The sequence below is a fragment of the Scyliorhinus canicula genome, chromosome 9 (assembly GCF_902713615.1).
Source record: "Scyliorhinus canicula chromosome 9, sScyCan1.1, whole genome shotgun sequence".
NCBI lineage: Eukaryota > Metazoa > Chordata > Chondrichthyes > Carcharhiniformes > Scyliorhinidae > Scyliorhinus > Scyliorhinus canicula.
The window spans coordinates 24749575-24770666 of record NC_052154.1 but is presented as its reverse complement, the minus strand read 5'-3'; the positions used below and the strand labels follow the sequence as shown (position 1 = coordinate 24770666).

General features: G+C 45.6%; 1 protein-coding gene across 2 annotated transcripts in view; it reads left to right on the top strand.

Moving 5' to 3' along the window:
* The first annotated feature begins 17487 nt into the window (after positions 1–17487).
* Positions 17488–21092, top strand: part of LOC119971159 (c-Maf inducing protein) — a 255235-nt gene continuing 251630 nt past the window's right edge. For both annotated transcript variants that reach the window (XM_038806355.1, XM_038806354.1), the window contains exon 1: positions 17488–18181. In XM_038806355.1, coding sequence (XP_038662283.1) covers positions 17885–18181 — 297 coding nt within the window. In that variant the 5' untranslated portion in view covers positions 17488–17884. The remainder of the gene's footprint in view (positions 18182–21092) is intronic.

Below are 21092 nucleotides of genomic sequence, written 5' to 3'. Positions count from 1 at the left end.
GATTGTTTTACAAGTATCTGCATGTCTTCTTTTAATACTGTCTGTAGTATGATGGTTATCACCGGTTTACTCACCTATCCTTGACATTGACTAAAGTGGTATCAAGAGCAGGTTAGAGGCTAGGAACCCTGCAGCAGGTAACTCACCTCCTGACTCCCCAAAGCCTGGCCGCCATCTACGACGCACTGGTCGGGATTCTGATGGAATAGTCTCCACTTGCCTGGATGAGCGCAGCTCCAACAACACTCGAAACTTGACACCATCCAGGACAAAGCGGCCCAGTTGATTGACACTCCTTTCACAAACATTCACTCCCTCCCCGACCGACGTACATTGCCAGCCATGTGGCATCCTGCATGATGCACTGCAGGACCTCACCAAGGCTCCTTACCATCACCTTCCAAACCCCCGACAGCAACAATCTAGAAGGGCATGGAGAGCAGATACATGAGAACGCCACCTTCAAGTTGCCCTCCAAGCTACCCACCACCCTGATTTGTAAATATATGAACGTTCCTTCATTCTTGCTGGGTCAAAATTCTGAAACTTCCTTCCTAACAGCACCGTGGGTGTACCTACATCACAGGGGTTGTAGTGGTTCAAGAAGGCAGCTCACCACCTTCTAAATGTAGATTTGTGATGGGCAACAAATGCTGGGCTGGCCAGCGAAGCTCACATCCCATAAATCAATTTAAAAATCCACTTTAGGTTACAATGAGTGATGTCACTAAATCCACCAGATGTGATATCCTTCGTTCGGGAAATCCCTTGCTTATGGTATGCCTTCTGGATATTCCTGCACTTTGTCCCTGTGGAACAGCTAATTTGCTGATTGATGCCTTTTCCCGCTATCTGATAAACAGTCTTGTCACTTCGAAGGCAAGAAAAAGTAAGGGATGAGTTGGTCAACTTAGTCCATGTGAACCACATCATTTAAGAGGCAGTCGAAACATGGCCTAAAGTGTTTCCCAGCAACGTCTTGTGAACTCAGCGTAAAACGCAAGTGTGCTCAAACAATTTTAATATAACTTGCGGGTTGTCGTGATGATTGCTGGGAGTGTAGAGAAATGGGGAAGTTCTGTTTTTGGAACTAGTACCAAACAGTTCCAAGACAAATCGCATGTCTTGTCTGCCACTCGCATAACTCTTGAATGAGGAAGTGTAAACTTGCTTATATACTGAAACATGAACATATGCTAAACGTAAGAGATTATGGTCACTTGCCTCTGACTTCCAGTAAATTCTTTCAAGCTTGAAATGAACTGATGGGAATTTTTCATAAAATGTCATTTGAAATTTAGCAACTTTATGGGAGGTTACCTAAAATATTTTTAAGCCATAGAGTATGTACTTTTTGGTTACTTTTGCAAAAAGGGCAGGAGCGTTCTTTGGCATTCTTGTGTTAGAAATTTGTAATGTACATATAGTATATACCATCACAGTTCTCTGGTTCTGCCGTCTAACTAATGTGTCATATAAGGGGTGCAATGGTTAGCACTGCTGCCTCACGGAGTCAAGGACCCAGGTTCGATCCCGGCCCCAGGTCACTGTCCGTGTGGAGTTTGCACGTTCTCCCCGTGTCTGCGTGGGTGTCACCCCCACAACCCAAAAAGATGTGCAGGATAGGTGAATTGGCCATGCTAAATTGCCCCTTAATTGGATAAAAAAAGAATTGGGTACTCTAAAATTAAAAAAAACCAAATGTGTCATTTGTCATTTTTAACTCTCAGTAAACTATCGGGTGGGATTTACCGACTAACCCACTGCATGGAGGCGGTCTACCAGTGGGACTTTCCGATCCCGCCGTTGTCAATGGGAAATCCCGTTGACAACGGCGCCATTGGTGGGACCGGAATATCCCGCCAGCGTGAATAGCCGGTAAATTCCGCTGCAATAATCTGACCATTTTGGCTGCAGTCAATTTTGCATTTTAAGGATGAAAAAGATAATACTGGTCAGTATTTAGCCGTTAACACACACTGCAGAAAAAACCCTACAGATTTCCTCATCATTTATATCTTTGTTGTTTATTGGCCCTTGCTGTGTGTGAATTACAGCATCTACAGACATTACAGTAATGACTGTACATCAAACATAATTTGATGGCTGTGAAGAACATTGGGCATCCTGAGGAAATGAAGGTTGCTATTAAGTGTAAATGGAAAGTAAATAGTACAGTAACAAAACAAGCCATTCTTCCCATTATGACAGTGGGAATGTTTTCACTATCTTAATTCCCTATATTTCCTTCTGTGTTGGAATATCGCACTCTTAGTTCAGATAGAGCAGTGTAAAGGCCCAGTTAGTCTGATCCAAAAACATAACTTTGGAAGAGAATCCACTTTTGCATCAGTCTGACATTTTTCCTGTCTCCCACACTAACCTCTCTGTGTCAATTAATTCTGAATTGAGAACATTATGTTGATACCACTTACAAGATGCAGTACAGCAACTTTCCAAGGCTCTTTTCACCTCAACTTGGATGCATGAGAACGGTGCTATGTCTTTTCGTTCGACGTCATTTCGTCCAACGACACTTCGTCCACGTCTTTTTGTCCAACGTCTTTTTGTCCGCCCGTCTTTTGGTCCAACGTCACTTCGTCCAATTATCCAATTACAAATTAACTCCGTATAAAACCATTCAATTGATAAAATGCAAGTACAATACAGCAAGTGAATTTAGTTGCTAAAATGCAAGTAATTGATAAAATGCAAGTAAAATGCAAGTTGAAAAATGCAGTTTAAAAATCATAAAATGCAGTTAAAAAATCTAAAAGTTTACTAATAATTTTTTTTGTCTAAGACTTTTTGTAACTTGACTTTTTGTAACTTGTAGCACTCCACTCCACTCCCCACATTAACTTTTTATGCAATAAAGGATTTTTATTACCGGTCTCTTTCCTTTAACGAGCCTCGTTAAAGGATAGATATTATCGTTCTCTTTCTTAATTCGCCCATCCCGAAAAAGCAAAGTTCATTGTGTCAACGAAGAGTAAAAGGAAAGTAGCTGATGGAAATAACTATATCTACGATTTTCATTCGAGCAGTCCAAACCTAGGAAAAGAATACTGGAGTTGTGAGAAAAGAAGGCTATGTTCAGTGCGGATTCACACGGTAACCGAAAACAATGAGCCGAAAATTATTTATTTCTCTAATGAGCACCTTCATCCAGCTGATGTTGATTCGTTAAATGCTAGAAAAGCAGTTGCAGAAATAAAGCATGAAGCAGTGGAAAACATAGCAGCAAGTTCGCGTAGCATACTCGCGGCCAAGTTTACGCAGCTATCAGAAAATACCTGCTCTCAACTCCCTAGGTTACCCGTCGTCTCAAGAACTATTCAAAGGTGCCGAAAAAAAATTCTGGATTTCCCGCTAATCCAGCGGCTAGACACGGTTCTGAAATACCTGAAAAATATTGTAGACTTGACAGTGGCGAACAGTTTCTGAGATACGATTCGGGCGCCGAGGTTCAACAGCGCTTACTAGTATTCGCATCAGAAAGTGCTCTTCAGGATTTAGCATCATATCGTCATTGGGCATGTGATGGGACATTCAAGATTGTGCCACAACAGTGGTTTCAACTGTTCTGCATTCATGTACAAGTTAAAGGTAGCAGTCTACCACGGGTCTTTGCATTACTGCCGAATAAAAGAAAGCAGACATACGAATTATTCTTTGACCAATTGAAAATTATGCAACCTAATGCAGATCCGATTGATATCATGGCAGATTTCGAAGCTGCAGTTCACAAGGCAATTAATTCATCATTCCTTAATTCATCTGTCGTGGCATGTTTGTTTCATTTGAGCCAATCTGTGTTTCGAAAAATTACCGATTTAGGCCTCAAAGAAAAATACAATACAGACTCTGAATTCTGTCTTAAAATTCGACGTTTTTCAGCATTAGCTTTCCTCCCCGTTGAAGATGTCGAAGAGGCTTATGAAGATTTGATAGACGATGAAGAAATATCTGCTGAATTCATCGTTTACTTCGACTTGACTTACATAGGCATTGTGAGAGGACGTGGTGCCAGACGAAGGAGAGAAACACCTACATTCCCGACAGCTGTATGGAATGTTAATCAGCGTGTTCTAGAAGATCTACCGAGAACAAATAATGCTGCTGAGGGGTTTCATTCTGCCATAAAGCGTTCGGCGGGTGAAGCTCATTTGAATATCTGGAGGTTAATCAAAACTCTGAAGGAAGAGGAATGGTTCATAATAGGCAAAAAGGCTCAAATTCTTCAGGGAGATCAGTCGACTTCATGTACGCGATATAAGAAAATAACTGAACGCCTCAAAAAATTGATTTCTTGAGGAATGTTGCTTACAATTTACATCAATTTTAAGTAATTTCGGGAATTTTAAGTAATTAGTAACCTTTTAGATTTTTTAACTGCATTTTTAGATTTTTAAACTGCATTTTTCAACTTGCATTTTACTTGCATTTTATCAATTACTTGCATTTTAGCAATTAAATTCACTTGCTGTACTATACTTGTATTTTATCAATTAAATGGTTTTCTACGGAGTTAATTTGTAATTGGATAATTGGACGAAGTGACGTTGGACCAAAAGACGGGCGGACAAAAAGACGTTGGACCAAAAGACGTGGACGAAGTGTCGTTGGACGAAGTGACGTCGGACGAAAAGACGCGACACGCATGAGAACACCACCACTTGCCGCTCCCTCTACAAATTTCTCATCATCCTGACTTGGAAACACATTGCCGTTCCTTCATTGCCGCTAGGTTAAAATCCTGGAACTCCCCTCCTAACAGCACTGTGGGAGTACCTACACCAGATGGATTGCTGTGGTTCAAGAAAGTGGCTCACCACAACCCTCTCCAGGACAATTAGGGCTGGGCAACAAATGACAGTGATACCCGCACCCATCAATCAATTTTGAAAAAGTATTGAACTACAAACACAAACTTATCTCACAATGGATTTTGCCAGCCAGAAAATGTCCATCCTTTCCGTCTAGAGTAGATTTAAGTCAAGGCCACAAACAGAAAAAAAACAATCTTTAGTTACTATGCCACCAATTTCCCCTGAGTTAATTTGTGTAATCGTACTTTGATGCTCTGTATCATTGTATTTTAATCCCCCCAATTATGCATTTTTCCTCCCACTTTCTTTTTCATTCTCAAACCATTCACCCTTTCTATGACTGAAAGATTTACATTAGTGTCCTTCAGTCAGTGACTAAACGCTATACAATGGTGTTCCACCTTGGCCCAACTGTCCTTGTAATCCACTTCCCCATCTCCAACCTCCCTTTGCTTTCCAAAGCCCTTGACATGCTGTCATCTTTTGAATCTGTGTCCATTTTTTCTGAACTCCATATTTGAATTTCTCCAAACAGGATTCTTCCCCGCCACAGAACCAAAATGAAAAATAACAAATGAAAAGTCTAATTTTAACTAGGGTGTCTTTTGGAATGGCTTCTCTTCCTGCTCCCACACCACAATCTCTGGTTTCCTCCAAGGATCAATCCCTGGCTACTTTCCATTCCTCATCTGCATCCTCCCCCTTGGTCACATCATCAGAATGCAAAGCATTAACTTTCACATGTAAGCTGACGACATCCAGCTCTACCTCATCATTTCGACTCCTCCTCTGTTGCTAAATAATCCGACTGCCTATCTGACTTCCAGTTCTGCATGAACAGAAACTTCCCCTAATTAAATACAAGGGGGAGCAAAGCCATTGACCAGAATTTCCCGGCCATTGTTGCCAGCGGGAACGTCTGGTCCTGCCAATGGTATTGTCCGGTCCTGGCGACAGTGAATCACTGCCATAGGTTTCCAGATGGCAGGGGGTGCACGGAACAGGAAGCCTCGTTGACAGCAGAGACCAATGGACTGGCACCTCTACCGCTGGGAAACACGGCACGACGATACTTGGAAACCTCCCTCCCGACCCCCACCCCCCATTGATTACGGTTTCCGTTACAAGTTCAGTTTCCCAGCCACCAACTCCATCCGTGTCTCCGGGAACTGTCTGAAGCTAAGCCTGACTCTTCAAAACTTTCATGTTACGTTTTTTTAATAAATATTTTTATTCTCCATTTTCGCATTTTCTTCAGAATTTACACCCCACCAACAAACAGTAAACGGTAACAAATACAATGTCAATCCCTTTATCAACAACAACAATCCCATCCTCCCACCACCCCCCAAACAATGACCCACCTGACAATATAAGCACAAATAAAACAAACCATCCCAAGGTGGAAAAGAAAGGAAAGAAGAAAATGGTATCAGGAATCACCTATGGTCACCATTGACATATACAGTCCATCCCCCAACTCCCCCGCCCTAATGTTCAATGCCATCCTATCCCTGAAAGAGTATTGTGAATGACACCCAGAAATTGTAGACACCCCCCCAAACTCCTCCCCTCCACTTCCTCTTGTAAATTCCTCCCCCGAACCTCGGTTCCTTCCCCCAACTTTTCACCCCGGCTAGACTCACCAAAACCTGTTCTACCTCACTCCTGTTCACTGGCCGGCTTAAATCGGCCAATGTGGAGGCCCTGCCCGGGTCTCCTTCCCCCTTGCCCCGTCCTAGAAAACCAAGAAATCCCCTTTAGCACACAACCCCCGCATACACACCCAAACCCCAAAGAACCAAATGAGTGTCCCATCTCTTCCCTTGTCCAAATATATACAGTGTCGACTCATTTAGTACATACACCAACACGCAGTGAAAAAATAAAGTTACATGAGGCTACATCGGTACACGACCATTTGTCAATTCAGCCACAGCCCTTCTGCCTTTGCAAACTCCGCCGTCCCAAAATAAAAGTCTTTGGATTTGTAGGTCTTTTTCACCCGGCTGAATGGTGAAGGAAGTGCCTTTTTCACCCGGCTGAAGGCAGCCCGCCTCCTCACCAGCTCCACCGTAAAGTCCTGGTATATCCGTATACCAGCTCCAGCCCACTGCACCACCCGCTTCTGCTTTGCCCAGCCCAGGACTTTCTCCTTCACGGTTTCCCTACGGAAACACAGAGTTACTACTCTTGGCGACTCAGTCGCTTTTGGTGTCGGCCTCCACGACCGATAAGCCCGATCCAGTTCATATCGGGAGGGATCGTCCCCCTCCCCCAACAGCTTTGCCAACATTCTGGCAAAATACTCAGTCGGCCTCGGGCCATCCACCCCTTTGGGCAGACCCACAATCCTCAGATTCTGTCGCCTGGATCTGTTTTCCAAATCTTCCATTTTGGCTCTTGTTGGTCTCTATCACCGTCCCCAACTCCTTCCCCATTGAGGTGAGTTGATCACTGTGCTGCGATAATGCCTCTTCCACTTCCTTCAATGTCTCACCTTGCTCCCGCACCTCTGCCACTCCGCTTGATACTGCCGCCCTCACTGGGGCAATCGCCTCCTCCACCAGCACTTTCAATACCGCCCCCATCTCCTTCTTCATCGTTTTCATGTGTTTTGTGAACTGTTTTTCAAATTCCACAGCCATCACCTTGATAATTCCTTCTGCTGTGAGCGATGCGGCCTCCCCTGGTGCTCCAGCCTCCGCTTTCCTGACAGTTCCTGCGCTGATGTTTTCACTCCCCGGCGGACTTCTGTTAACCCCCTTTCTCACGGCCGTTTTTCTCCCAAACTTGGACATTTCTCCTCCCTGTGCCTTCCTACGGCCTCCGTTGCCCCCGGGACTGGGCGTTAAAACTCCGAAATACCTATTCCCGAGCGGGAGCCCTCCAGTGTGCGGCTGCCTCCTGCTCGCCGTCACCGGAAGTCGACTTTCATGTTCCTTTTCACCGAAGCTCTGGAATTCTCTCCCTGTACCACTCTGCCTCTCTAACTTCTCCCTTCTTAAACCTATCTCTTCTTCCAGGTATTTTGTCCTCTGATCTAGTATCTGCTTATGTGGTTCTGTGTTGTATGTTCTGCTGATGCTTCCTCCCGCTGGTGCAGGGCCTATAGCTCACTGCCACTGGCGCAGGTGGGAGACTGGAGCATTGGAACAGAATTGGTGCCCGGGCTGATCCAGCTTTTCGTCCGACGCTCCATACTCTGGCAAACGGGAAACCCACTATTGGGCAATGGAGAATCCACCCCAAGATGACAAAAAGTTCAAAGAACAAACAAAGCAAGAGTACAATACTATTTTGGGTGAACAAAAGAAGCATCTTAACAATATTCTTGAAACAGCTAACAGAGCATTTCACAAGATAAGAAAAGAGATGGCAATGCACAAAAACGACAGTTTGACAGTTTTAAATCCAAATGCAAATTTACCGCATCTAAATTTGAAAAGAATGGAACGTTTTTAAAGTGCCCAATTCTTTTTTTTCCAATTAAGAGTCAATTTAGCATACCCACTTACCCTGCACATCTTTGAGTTGTGGGGGTGAAAGCCATGCAGACACGGGGAGAGTGTGTAAACTCCACACGGACAGTGACCCTGGGCCGGGATCGTGTTAAGAATGGAACTATGTCTACAAGTGAGGAAAGGGGCAACTGCACTGTAGATTTCGATGAAACATTCTTTGCTGAGTTCAAAGCTGGAAATCAGAAATCAAAGAAACTCAAGATTTGAGTATGATAATGTTACCATGTATAGATTCTGATGCTGCTGCTGAAGTTATTGAATGAGATTTAATGGCCTCGTCGCGCCCGATTTGGTGACGCAATGATGCCGTTGTATCTTGTGAGAGGCCTCTTGTGAGATTTGTGATGCTTCAAAGGCTTTACGAGATTTAATGAAGCCTTGTGAGACATCATGACCACCCTCATCGGGCGAGATTGACGTTGACACATTTAAGTGACTCATTAGGCTCATTTAAATGTGTCTGCGAAGTAATCTTGCAGGGCCCGGGAACTAATGGCCTCGCCTGTCAGTCCTGGGAGGTTGGGCTCAGGGCAGAATGGCACCATTGCACCCCCCACTAACAGCCAGACAACATGACACTCCCAGCTTGGCACCTTAGCAGTGCCAATTGGGCACCTTTGCAATGGCACTGTCAGGATGCTCAAGTGGCACTGCCAGGCTGGCAGGACACCACCAGGGTGCCAGGTTGGGAGTGTCAAAGTGCCCAGGTGCCAGGTTGCCCATGCCAAGGATTAGGCCTGGGGATGCCTTGCCCTTAAGAGGTGGGGTGAGGGGGAAGCTTGAGGATCCTGCAAGAGGTAGGTTAGGTGCAGTGGGGCGGGGGGGGGGGGGGGCAGTGTCCGGAGGCCTTGGTGGGTTGGCCGAGGCGGGTCGATACATCAGGGTGGCATTTCAAACTTGCCCCCGATCTGCTAGTAGCACAGTAGCATTGTGGTTAGCACAGTTGCTTCACAGCGCCAGGGTCCCAGGTTCGGTTCCCGGCTTGGGTCACTGTCTGCATGTTCTCTCCGTGTCTGCGTGGGTTTCCTCCGGGTGCTCCGGTTTCCTCCCACAGTCCAAAGATGTGCAGGTTAGGCGGATTGGCCATGATAAATTGCCCTTCGTGTCCATAAAGGTTAAGTGGAGTTATTGGGTTACGGAGATAGGGTGGAAGTGTGGGCTTGGGTAGGGTGCTCTTTCCAAGGGCCGGTGCAGCCCAATGGGCCCGAATGGCCTCCTTCTGCACTGTAAATTCTATGATATGTGAGTGCGGTCTCGGCGACGCGTTCCTCATCAAGGCCAAAGAATGGTGTTGTTCTTGGAGCTGCAGGCGCCAAGAAACACCCCACTAATCGTGCCTGAAATGGGACTCTGTTTCTGCCCTGTTAAATCGTTCCCATTGTCTTTGTTTGGGTAAATCATTGTAATTATATAATATGGCATGTGTAATTGTGAATTAAGTAAACTGTACTTGCATGATGTAATAAGTTGTGTGGTTAGGCATTTGTCATGTTAAGTTTGTGTAAAGTGGATGTAACTATTATGATCTCAGACCAGACCCCAACAGTGGCTAGGATACTGGACAGAAATCCCAATATTTTATTTTAATCTTATAAGACTCTGAGGAGAGACTGTCTCGCTCCAGGAATGATTTCATGCAAAGTAAGGATACATTATATTAAAACCAACTTCATTCCTAACACAGCATTAAAATATCTTTGGCATCCCACAAGAAAATAGCTGACAATTACCCCTTAAACAATGCTAATCAATACAGTGAAACAATAACCTTTAACTGTCATATTTATTCCCACTCAACCCACAAAACCATTTTAGCTTTCAATCCACTTTCAAAATTGAATTAGCAGACCCTGGCATACTTGCTCCACAAAGATAGTCTTTGAGACTGTTTTAAAGAAAATACCTGAATCCTGTCAGAACAATGCAGAAACTCTGGCAATATTTCTTCAGAAGCTGCTTCTCAGCTTGTTTCAGCTCACCTTCCAGCCACACAATTCTGCTGCTTGGAAAAAAAACTGTTAATCTGCCTACAGACATATCTTTAACTGAACAGCAGTGAGAGCAGATGCTTGACTTCTGCACACATCCTAATCTAAAACTCAACCAAACTGCTTTTCTGCAAAATCCCTGGTAACTTAGCTCCTCCCATTAATTACATCATCTTACCAAGCTGAAACACAATGGATGGGATTCTCCAGTCCACCATCTGGCGGCGAGATTCTTTTCTCCTGCTGCTTGAAAATGGGATTTCCCATTGTAGCCACCCCATGCCACCAGGAAAATCACTGGCGAGGATGCGCTGCTGGCGGGAAAAGTTGTTTGCAACAATGGAGAATTTCAGCCTATGTATCCAATTAACCCCACAGGGAATCCCCTTAATCCAAACAAAACTCCATCAGCCTTTATGCCTTAATTGCACTCTGGCTCCCAAAACCTTTCAAACAGGATTCTTTAAAAACGCTACTTCAGCAGTCATACACACACTAACCCAGGCTTTAACCCTGACTGCACCAAATACATATAATACAATATATCAGAAATTCCTACATTCATCACATATACTGTACCAGTATAAAGAAATGTTAATGATTATGAAGATTTCTTTTGTTCAAAGGGGGAGGTGTTAGGAAAGCAAAGGTAGTTTTAAGGGATTTATTTTTGTAAGGTATAGTTCTCTGTGGGTTTAATTGAATGCATTTGTGCCTTGCAGGTTAAAACATGTAGTTAGATTCATGCTGGACAAAGATGTTTTTATGTGTGGGAGTTGGTTAGGTTCCAACTGAGTTTCTATTGTGCTCAGAGAGGGCTATGGTGTGAAAACTAAATAAAAGGCAAAAACAGGTGACCATTGGATGTCCTTGTAAGGTATAAAATCTTTTCAGTTTTAGTTTAGGTAATTTGAGATCTGTTGGGGCTAGAATCTTGTGGAGTGATCATCTCTCAACTCTGCTAGGAGAAAGACTGGACAGGACAGATTTTGTAATGAGGCAGGGTTTCCTGACGTATAAGTTATAGTCCAGATAACCATGGAATTGGGACAGAAAGAATGTTTTAATGACTGGAATTAAGTGAACAGAAACCAAGGTATTGTTAGGAAGAATTCAATGAAGAGTAAACAAAGTGTAATGAGTTAAAGTTGGACAGCAGATTTTAGATGAAATGTCCGATGCAGGTTTAATACCCCTTACAATGGTACCCCTCACAAATCCGTGCTGACTATCCCTAATCAAACAGTGTCGTTCCAGATGCTCAGAAATCCTATCCCTCAGTACCATTTCCATTACTTTGCCTACCACCGAAGTAAGACTAACTGGCCTGTAATTCCCAGGGTTATCCCTATTCCCTTTTTTGAACAGGGGCACGACATTCGCCATTCTCCAATCCCCTGGTACCACCCCTGTTGACAGTGAGGATGAAAAGATAATTGCCAACGGCTCTGCAATTTCATCTCTTACTTCCCATAGAATCCTTGGATATATCGTTCAGGCCCACGGGACTTGTCTATCCTCAAGTTTTTCAAAATGCCCAACACATCTTCCTTCCTAACAAGTATCTCCTCGAATTTACCAGTCTGTTTCACACTGTCCTCTCCAACAATATGGCCCCCCTCATTTGTAAATACTGAAGAAAAGTACTCGTTCAAGACCTCTCCTATCTTTTCAGACTCAATACACAATCTCCCGCTACTGTCCTTGATCGGACCTACCCTCGCTCTAGTCATTCTCATATTTCTCACATATGTGTAAAAGGCCTTGGGGTTTTCCTAGATCCTACCCACCAAAGATTTTTCATGCCCTCTCTTAGCTCTCCTAATCCCTTTCTTCAGTTCCATCCTGGCTATCTTGTATCCCTCCAGCGCCCTGTCTGAACCTTGTTTCCTCAGCCTTACATAAGTCTCCTTCTTCCTCTTAACAAGACATTCAACCTCTCTTGTCAACCATGGTTCGCTCACTCGATCAACTCTTCCCTGCCTGACAGGGACATACATATCAAGGACAGGTAGTACCTGTTCCTTGAACAAGTTCTACATTTCACTTGTGTCCTTCCCTAACAGCCGATGTTCCCAACTTATGCACTTCAATTCTTGTCTGACAGCATTGTATTTACCCTTCCCCCAATTGTAAACCTTGCCCTGTTGCACGCACCTATCCCTCTCCATCATTGAAGTGAAAGTCACAGAATTGTGGTCACTATCTCCAAAATGCTCCCCCACTGACAAATCTATCACTTGCCCTGGTTATTACCAAGTACCAAATCCAATATGGCCTCCCCTCTGGTCGGACAATCTACATACTGTGTTAGAAAAGCTTCCTGGACACACTGCACAAACACCACCCCATCCAAACTGTTTGATCTAAAGAGTTTCCACTCAATGTTTGGGAAGTTGAAGTCACCCATGACTACTACCCTGTGACTTTTGCACCTTCCCAAAATATGTTTCCCAATCTGTTCCTCCACAACTCTGCTGCTATTTGCGGGCCTATAGAAAACTCCCAACAAGGTGACTGCTCCTTTCCTATTTCTGACTTCAACCCTGTTGCACGTTTTACTTGAGTGTATTACGCGTTTTATTGGAGTGTATTAACACGCCTCCGTTTAAAGGCCGTGTGCTTAACACTACTACAGCTCTGTGTATGTATTTCTGCTCGGAGTCGCCAGGTGCCGTATTTAGACACCTCACAAGTATATCAAGGTCAGGTTCAAAGTAATAAATCTGTACACCGATTATTAAGTTCAAACAATTGACATTTATTATAACCAATATAATAAATACACATGCATACGCTAAAGAGGCTAAGCTACTTCTAAACTAAACGACTAAAATACTTATCTAAAACAGGAACAGGCAAGGTCAGGGAGCGAGGCCTTCGTCCCGTTCTTGGTCTGCAACTCTCAAAATGTTTAAGGTCGTCAGGGTCTAGCAAGTCTGGCTCACGTAGCGATCGTTGTGGTGAAACTTACAGTTCGATGGCTGGTGGCTCAACGGCTGGTGATGGAACTGGAGTCAGGATGCAATGTATCAGCAAAGCGATGAAGACAGCAGAGAGCCGGAGCCAAAACAACAGCAAGCCGGAGCAACAACAGCAGAGCCGGAGCCAAGCAACAGACCGGACCATATACGGGGTCTACTTTTATAGGTCCCCCCCAAAGTCCGTGCCTCTTCAGGGCGGTCTCTACCTGCTGTATATCGATTGGGTCTTCTCCCAACCGATATTTTCCAAACCCCCCAATCTGAGGGTCGCTTCTCGATGGGTGGGGCGGTCTCTATGGTGCTTTGTGATGGATACTCATGGTGCCGTTTCGTCTGGGCGTCTACTCAAAGTATCCATTCAAACCTAAATGTTTCTATTGTGTGGGCCTAGATCTGGATCACCTCATTACTATGCAAATCGTTGTTGCCATTTACACCTTTAGCTGAGATTCTGCACCTGGCCATAAACTGGTTTCTGTATGTGCAGAATGCTAATTAGCCTTCTGCAAACTGCTTGTCCTTGCTAAGACTGTTTTCTCCCTGCAGCCTTAGCAGTTCTCCATTTTTGTAGCCCAGCGTCCATCTTAGGTGGCTACAACCCATACTACCTCAGTAGGCAGATCCTCCTTGAACTGCCTTTCTGCAGCTGTTATACTATCTCTCCTTAACAATGCCACCCCCCCCCCCCCACCTCTTTTACCACCCTCCCTAATCTTATTGAAACATCTATAACTAGGGACCTCCAACAACCATTTCTGCCCCTCTTCTATCCAAGTTTCCGTGATGGCCACCACAGCGTAGTCCCAAGTACCGATCCATGCCGTAAGTTCACCCACCTTATTCCTGATGCTTCTTGCGTTGAAGTATACACACTTAAACCCATCTCCGTGCCTGCAAGTACTCTCCTTTGTCAGTGTTCCCTTCCCCACTGCCTCAATACACGCTTTGGCGTCCTGAATATCGGCTACCTTAGTTGCTGGACTACAAATCCGGTTCCCATTCTCCTACCAAATTAGTTTCAACCCTCCCGAAGAGTACTAGAAAACCTCCCTCCCAGGATATTGGTGCCCCTCTGGTTCAGATGCAACCCGTCCTGCTTGTACAGGTCCCACCTTCCCCAGAATGCACTCCAATTATCCAAATACCTGAAGCCCTCCCTCCTGCACCATTCCTGCAGCCACGTGTTCAACTGCACTCTCTCCCTATTCCTAGCCTCGCTATCACGTGGCACCAGCAACAAACCAGAGATGACAACTCTGTCTGTCCTGGCTTTTAACTTCCAGCCTAACTCCCTAAACTCGTTTATTACCTCCACACCCCTTTTCCTAACTACGTTGTTGGTACCAATGTGCACCACAACTTCTGGCTGCTCACCCTCCTCCTTCAGGATCCTGAAGACACGATCCGAGACATCCCTGGCCCTGGCACCCGGGAGGCAACATACCTTCCAGGGAGTCTCACTCGCGACCACAGAATCTCCTATCTATTTCCCTAACCATTGAATCTCCTATTACTATTGCTTTTCTATTCACCCCCCTTCCCTTCTGAGCCCCAGAGCCAGACTCAGTGCCAGAGACCTGGCTGCTAGGGCCTTCCCCCCCAACAACATCCAAAACGGTATACTTGTTTTGAAGGGGAACGGCCACGAGGGATCCCTGCACGGTCTGCCTGTTTGTTTTCTTTCCCCTGACTGTAACCCAGCTACTCTTGTCCTGTACCTTGGGTGAGGTTACCTCCCTGTAACTCTTCTCTATAACCCTTTCTGCCTCCCGGATGATCCGAAGTTCATCCAGCTCCAGCTCTAGTTCCCTAACACGGTCTTTGAGGAGCTGGAGTTGGGTGCACGTCCTGCAGGTATAGTCAGTGGGGACACCGGTGGTATCCCTCACCACCCACATCCTACTGCCCTAACTGCCCTAGCCTCCATCCCCTCTTACCTTAAAGAATATAGCTGCCCTGTGGACCAACTGGACCTCTGCCCTCCGACTCTGATCCCAGCCAGCTGCACTCTCTGTAAACCCCTGGTTCCCATCTCACTCTTTGCGGAAATTAAATGGAAGGAGCACCTTACTCCCTCCTCACCTAACTCCCTCAGTCACCAAACTCTCACTATAGCACTCAAATGCACCAAATTCAGCACTCAGTGCAAACAAACCAACTGTGGGTTGACACTATGCTGACTTGAATGGAGACCTGACACTAGCCTGACCAGACGTACTAGCTACCACATGGTGTTTGCACTGGCTAGCTCAGGAGCTCTGACTGTCTCAGAGGCTGGGTCCCGAAAGAGCAGAAAAACTGGTGCCCTCTGGCTTTATAGTGGTTGTGTCCTGTCTGGTGATTGGCTGCTCTGATCTGTGTGCTTACTGGTCATCCTGTGTGTCAATCACTGCCTGTCTGCTCTCCATTATATACATGGATGTATATTATGACAGAAAGGTCAGGGTTCCTGTGGCCTCTCCATCTGCAGAATAGATGGACTGCTGTGAGGCTACGAAGCATTACTTTTATCACGCAGCACTGAGGTCCTGCACACCTTGGGCACTGAATGACATGGAGACTTCCCTCTCATGCTGGATTTGACTCACTGGTCAACCTCCTTGAGTAAAGACATTCCTCTTGACCTCCACTTTGTCCAGCATGATACCCAGGAAGGCATTGCTGAATTTGGGCGCCGGAGCTACTTCTGCTCCCTCAATGTTGGCAAGGTTGCTGTCTGGGCACCTTTTAAAAGTGGCGCCCAGTTATGACAGCAGGACATGAAACTTCCCACCCCACTGCCATCGGGAAAACAACAACTACATAATTAATGATGCCGGGTCCTGTGATCTGGCACAAATTCCCAGCGGCCTCCGGGGAGGGACGGACACCCCCACTCCAGCCCCCACCATATGGAAATTAATCCCAGAATGGGTAATTCTGCCATTGGGTTTTTACAACAATGGACAATGGTTTTATGGTCATCATTAGACTTTTAATTTGCGACTTTTATTGAATTTCAATTTCACTATTTGCCACGACCAGATTCAGACTCCGAGCATTACCCTGGGGCTCTGGATTAGTGGTTGAGTGATCACTGACTGATTTGAACGCTTATTGGAGAGTAGAGGAAGAACAGGTTATGTACAGGAATCTAGTGTTGATCCTTCGCCAATCAATTGTAGCAAAGCTTCCCCCCAAATCCCATTTTGATAAAGCAGATTACAAATGGCAGATGAATATGAATCGAAATGCCCTATAGCTCCCCCATGTGGGACATTTAGGCTTCCCAGATATGTTACTATCCAATATGCAAAAGGTCATGTTGCATACTCTCTCTCTCCCCCCCCCCCCCCTTAACATTGATTGTAATGACTATAACTGCCGTTTTAAATTCAATTACTCCTTCCTGGCGGCCCTGAATTGTTGGCATTTGTGTTAACGACCTTCCCAATGTGATTTATTGCTGTAATATCAAAACATGAGAGGACATTCGTTTCGATCCGCACACAGTGCAACACCTAAAAAATGGTGGATTTTCCTCCACTTTGTGCTCTGCAGACCGTTCCCGTGAACTGGCTCTCACGATTAGGCATGCACGCCTACAGTATCCGGTAAGATTGCAAACGATGCTCTGGCTGCTGCTATCGAAACATCAATCCCCGCTCAAAGAAGCAGCGCAGTGTCACCGTCCGAAGCGAAACACACACACACACAAAAAATGGTGTGATTATTTTTAAATAGATACACAGGCTGTGCTTGCCATGTGTCTGGTCTGGGGTGGGCCAGTGAGCCAAAACCACCCTCCAGTACTGTGACCTGCAGCCGGTGGTGCTGTGGGTCATTGCCACACAAGAAAAATGAACCCAGCCACACACACAAAAAGGATTAAAATGGTGGGGGGATCTGCATGCTGTGTTTGAAACCTTTCACAAAGGAATCACCCTCGATATCATGGGTGGAGATCTGCTGCTTTGTGTCGGCGCCACATGCATGAGTTAAACCCAGCTGGGTGGGGTTTTATTAACCCCCCCTCCTTCCTTTTTGATACACTGTCCTACACACAAACACACACACAAAAAGTGTCAACCGGGTTCTTAAAATGGTGGGTATTTCTCGCCTCTGATCCCATCCCTTTCAAACCACGCAGTATATCCGCTCCGGTCAGTTTCACCAAGTCCATTGACGTCAGTGAACAGCCACATGATCAAGTAGAAACCAACCAGCTGGGAAAGAGTTTCTGCAATGTTCACTGCCTGGCTTCTTGTACCAACATTATCCTCAGTCAATTCAGCACAGGAATCGTGACGTTTCGCTTTTTGTCCTTTTTTTGGGGGGGGGGGGGGGGTGAAGGATATCGCCATCGTTTTTTTTTGGTTTAAGGTTTTCTTCCCCCCCTCCCTCTCTATTTTGGAAACCATGGCTTTCTATCCTACAACCCGGATCTAGGACCAAAGGAGGAGGAAGACGCTACGGAGAAGGGGATCTGTTTTGTTGGCTGTAGGGAACGGCTGTTTCTTTCTCTCTCTCTCTCTCTCGTCCTCCCCTCCCGGGCTGGGAGTGCTTGGGTGGCTGCTATGGATTTGAACAGCAGTGGCGGCGGCGGCGATCACACGCAGGGCTCCGAGGAGAGATCCTGCCTCCTGCCCGAGTCCTCGGCTTCCGATCTCAACAAACTGGGTGCAGCACCTTGCAGGCGGGCGAACTACTGTACCAATGGCATGAGATACAAACTGCTGCAAGAAGGGGATATACAGGTGTGCGTGATCAAGCACCCCAGGACATTTCTCAGCAAGATCCTCACCTCCAAATTCTTGCGGAGATGGGAGCCCCACCACTTGACGCTGGCTGACAACAGCCTGGCTTCTGCCACGGTAAGTGTGGACATCCACCTCCCTTCATGATGAAGGGTTGCTGACAAGACAGAGCTAGCATGTATTGAAAGCCACTGTGTTCCAACAGCATTGAAACTGCATTCCAACTGAATTGCCATTCTTAGTTAAGTAGATCACCCGCAACAGTAAATTGATTTTTTAAAAAAATCAACGCTGTACAAATATGCACAGGAAATAAGTGATGACAAAATTTGCAACAAAACGAATTTTTATTGGTTATCCGTGACCTTGGTTCGTTCACATGTTTTAATCTCGATTATTTGTGTTCCCGTTTCCAAAAAACGAAGCAATTCTTTTAAAAGATATTTTCCTCTTTCTGATCTGGGCTCAAGTTCCAAATGTGTTTCTAAACACTAATTAGAATACAAAAGGGAGCAGCACCAGGATTTGAGCATTGCTAAGACAGTTGCAGTGCAGTGTATTGATAGAATTGATCATTAAAATGACACCGATTGCACGTGATTAAAATCTGCACACCCACCCCCAAAACAAAAATCCCCAGCGAAGAGCGAAAGTAAATAGATTTGAGCTGGGCATTCAGAAATGGTCTAATACAATCAGATCATGGACAGGCAAACTGCAATCATTGTTACAGTATCGAATTAAATGTATCCACCCTTTGACACATTTGCTGAGATTTGTTGTGTGAGTTGACTCCAAGATAGTTAACCAACGTTGAAAAGCAAGAAGGCAGGAGGCGATTCTTGTGGGCGATGGACCACGAATTGCTAATTCGGTGTGCGGAAAGAGCACTTGCTCTTTGCTGGGGAAGAGGGTGAAGGAGAATGTTTGTCCTTGGCTGAGGTTTTAAAAAATATATATAAACCAGGTTTGGTGATGGATGATGACAAATAAAATGTTGGTGTGATTTCGAATTGACATCCGGGCTTTCTTCATCCAGCCTGGGAAAGAAATGACTAATGTTTTTGTGGCACATTTTGGGTTTTTTTTGGTGGGGGTGGGGAGGTATTGGTGGAAGCTATCTTGCTGAAACCGACTGCTTCATTCTATTGGGCACAGCACTAGACCCTGCGGCTTTTAGAGCTGAAATGTTTGCTTATTTTTATTTCGTTAAACATTTTGATGGATGGGGTGGTATTTCACTGACCGCAGTCACCCTGTTTTAATGCTGTGCGCTTGACCGCGGATCCTGGCCATTTCAGCGGACTGATGGGACAGGCATTAATCCCATTGTCCTGGCGGCGCCCTCCTTTCGCTACGTATATTTCGTTATTTGCTTCAACTGGTCAGGAAGGTGGAAGCCAGAATTCATAATATCAGCAGGCACTTGGGAATAAAATGAATAAACCCGCGGGATTAGACACATTTGTTAGTTTCCGAATGTATCCATTCTCTCGCTACCTTTTAGTTTCCAGCGGACGCGCTAAGAGGGAAACTGATCAACTGGCTGAAATTTCAGTGTCCAAAGCAACTCCTCCTGAGGGAAGTTAGAGACCGGGGGGGGGGGGGGGGGGGGGAGAGGGAGATTCTGGGGAGATGCTTTGGGAAGCGGACACAGTGTACCCCAGTGGCTAATGTTCCACCATTCAGTCCCTGCAATATACCAGCAGCGTTGCCCGGGCTCCAGATATTGCCCTGCCCGACCGACACTTTGCATTCAATAATCATTCTTCTCTTTCTCTTTTTGACTGAACGGGCCGAAAGGCCGCACGGAGGGTACGAATAGGAAGTGGTTGCAGTGTAACATTGAACATGTCTCCAGCTCATTCCGCTCACCACCCCGCCGTTTCCATCACATTCCCCTTCCAGACCAAACTGGCCGCGATTATTTCCACGTTAAGCCGACTTTACTTACTTTGTTAAATGGTTAAAGTCAACTGAAAGGGTCTCTCTCGCTTGCTTCACCTCCTCCCCCCCCCCCCCCCCCCATCCCCCATTGTGGAAACAAAACAATCGACATTAATCCGGTAAGAATTACGTCGTTTCCGAGATCGCCGGCAACCATTTACACTGCTGGAAATTCACTGATTTTATTTTTAAACGCGGAGAGGAAAGCTCGAAGATGATCAAATATCGACAAGTACTCAGGGATCGACCGTTTCAACTGTTAATTAAATAAAAGCCAGAGTTATACAGTTGAAACCGTACGGCAGACGTTATTGCTGTGATAGGATTAGATTTACGTTGTAGCAGTCTCTAGTTGCAATGTGATCATAGAATCCACAGAATCCCCACTGTGCAGAAGGAGGCCCATCGAGTCTACACCGACCCTCTGAGAGAACATCCTGTCGAGGCCCCCCCCCCCCCCCCCCCCACCATATCCCCCCCCCCCCCCCCCCCCCATGCCCCAGTTAACCTGCACATCTTTGGACACTAAGGGGCAATCTTATCACGGCCAATCCACCTAACCTGCACATCTTTAGACTGGGAGGAAACCGGAGCATCCGGAGGAAACCCACGCAGACACAGGGCGAACGTGCAAACTCCACACATTCACCCAGGGTTGGAATCGAACCCGAATCCCTGGTGCTGTGAGGCAACAGTGCTAGCCACCGTGCCACCCTAAAAGAGCTATAAATCTGAAATTTGGTATCAAATCAGTAACTGCCACGATATGCTCTCGTTGAAAGGCCAAACCTCAGGTTTCAAATGCTACATGTTGTGAATAGTAATCTTTTGCGGGATTGGCTGATCAGATTTTGGAATGCGTGCTGCGTTCCTAAACGTTTCTAAAAGTTCTGCGCGTGCTTCCTTTTTAAAAAAAATTGTCAAATGGATATTTTAACAAATGATTATTACATGGGTTGAAACGAACAGTCAGCAGCAAAACAAAATGAGCCGATTAGGATACTTGGCGAAGAGGGCAGAATTTGATGCATCCCAAGAATTGTCAAGTTGTCCATTATCGTTTGCTTTGCTGATCACCTCG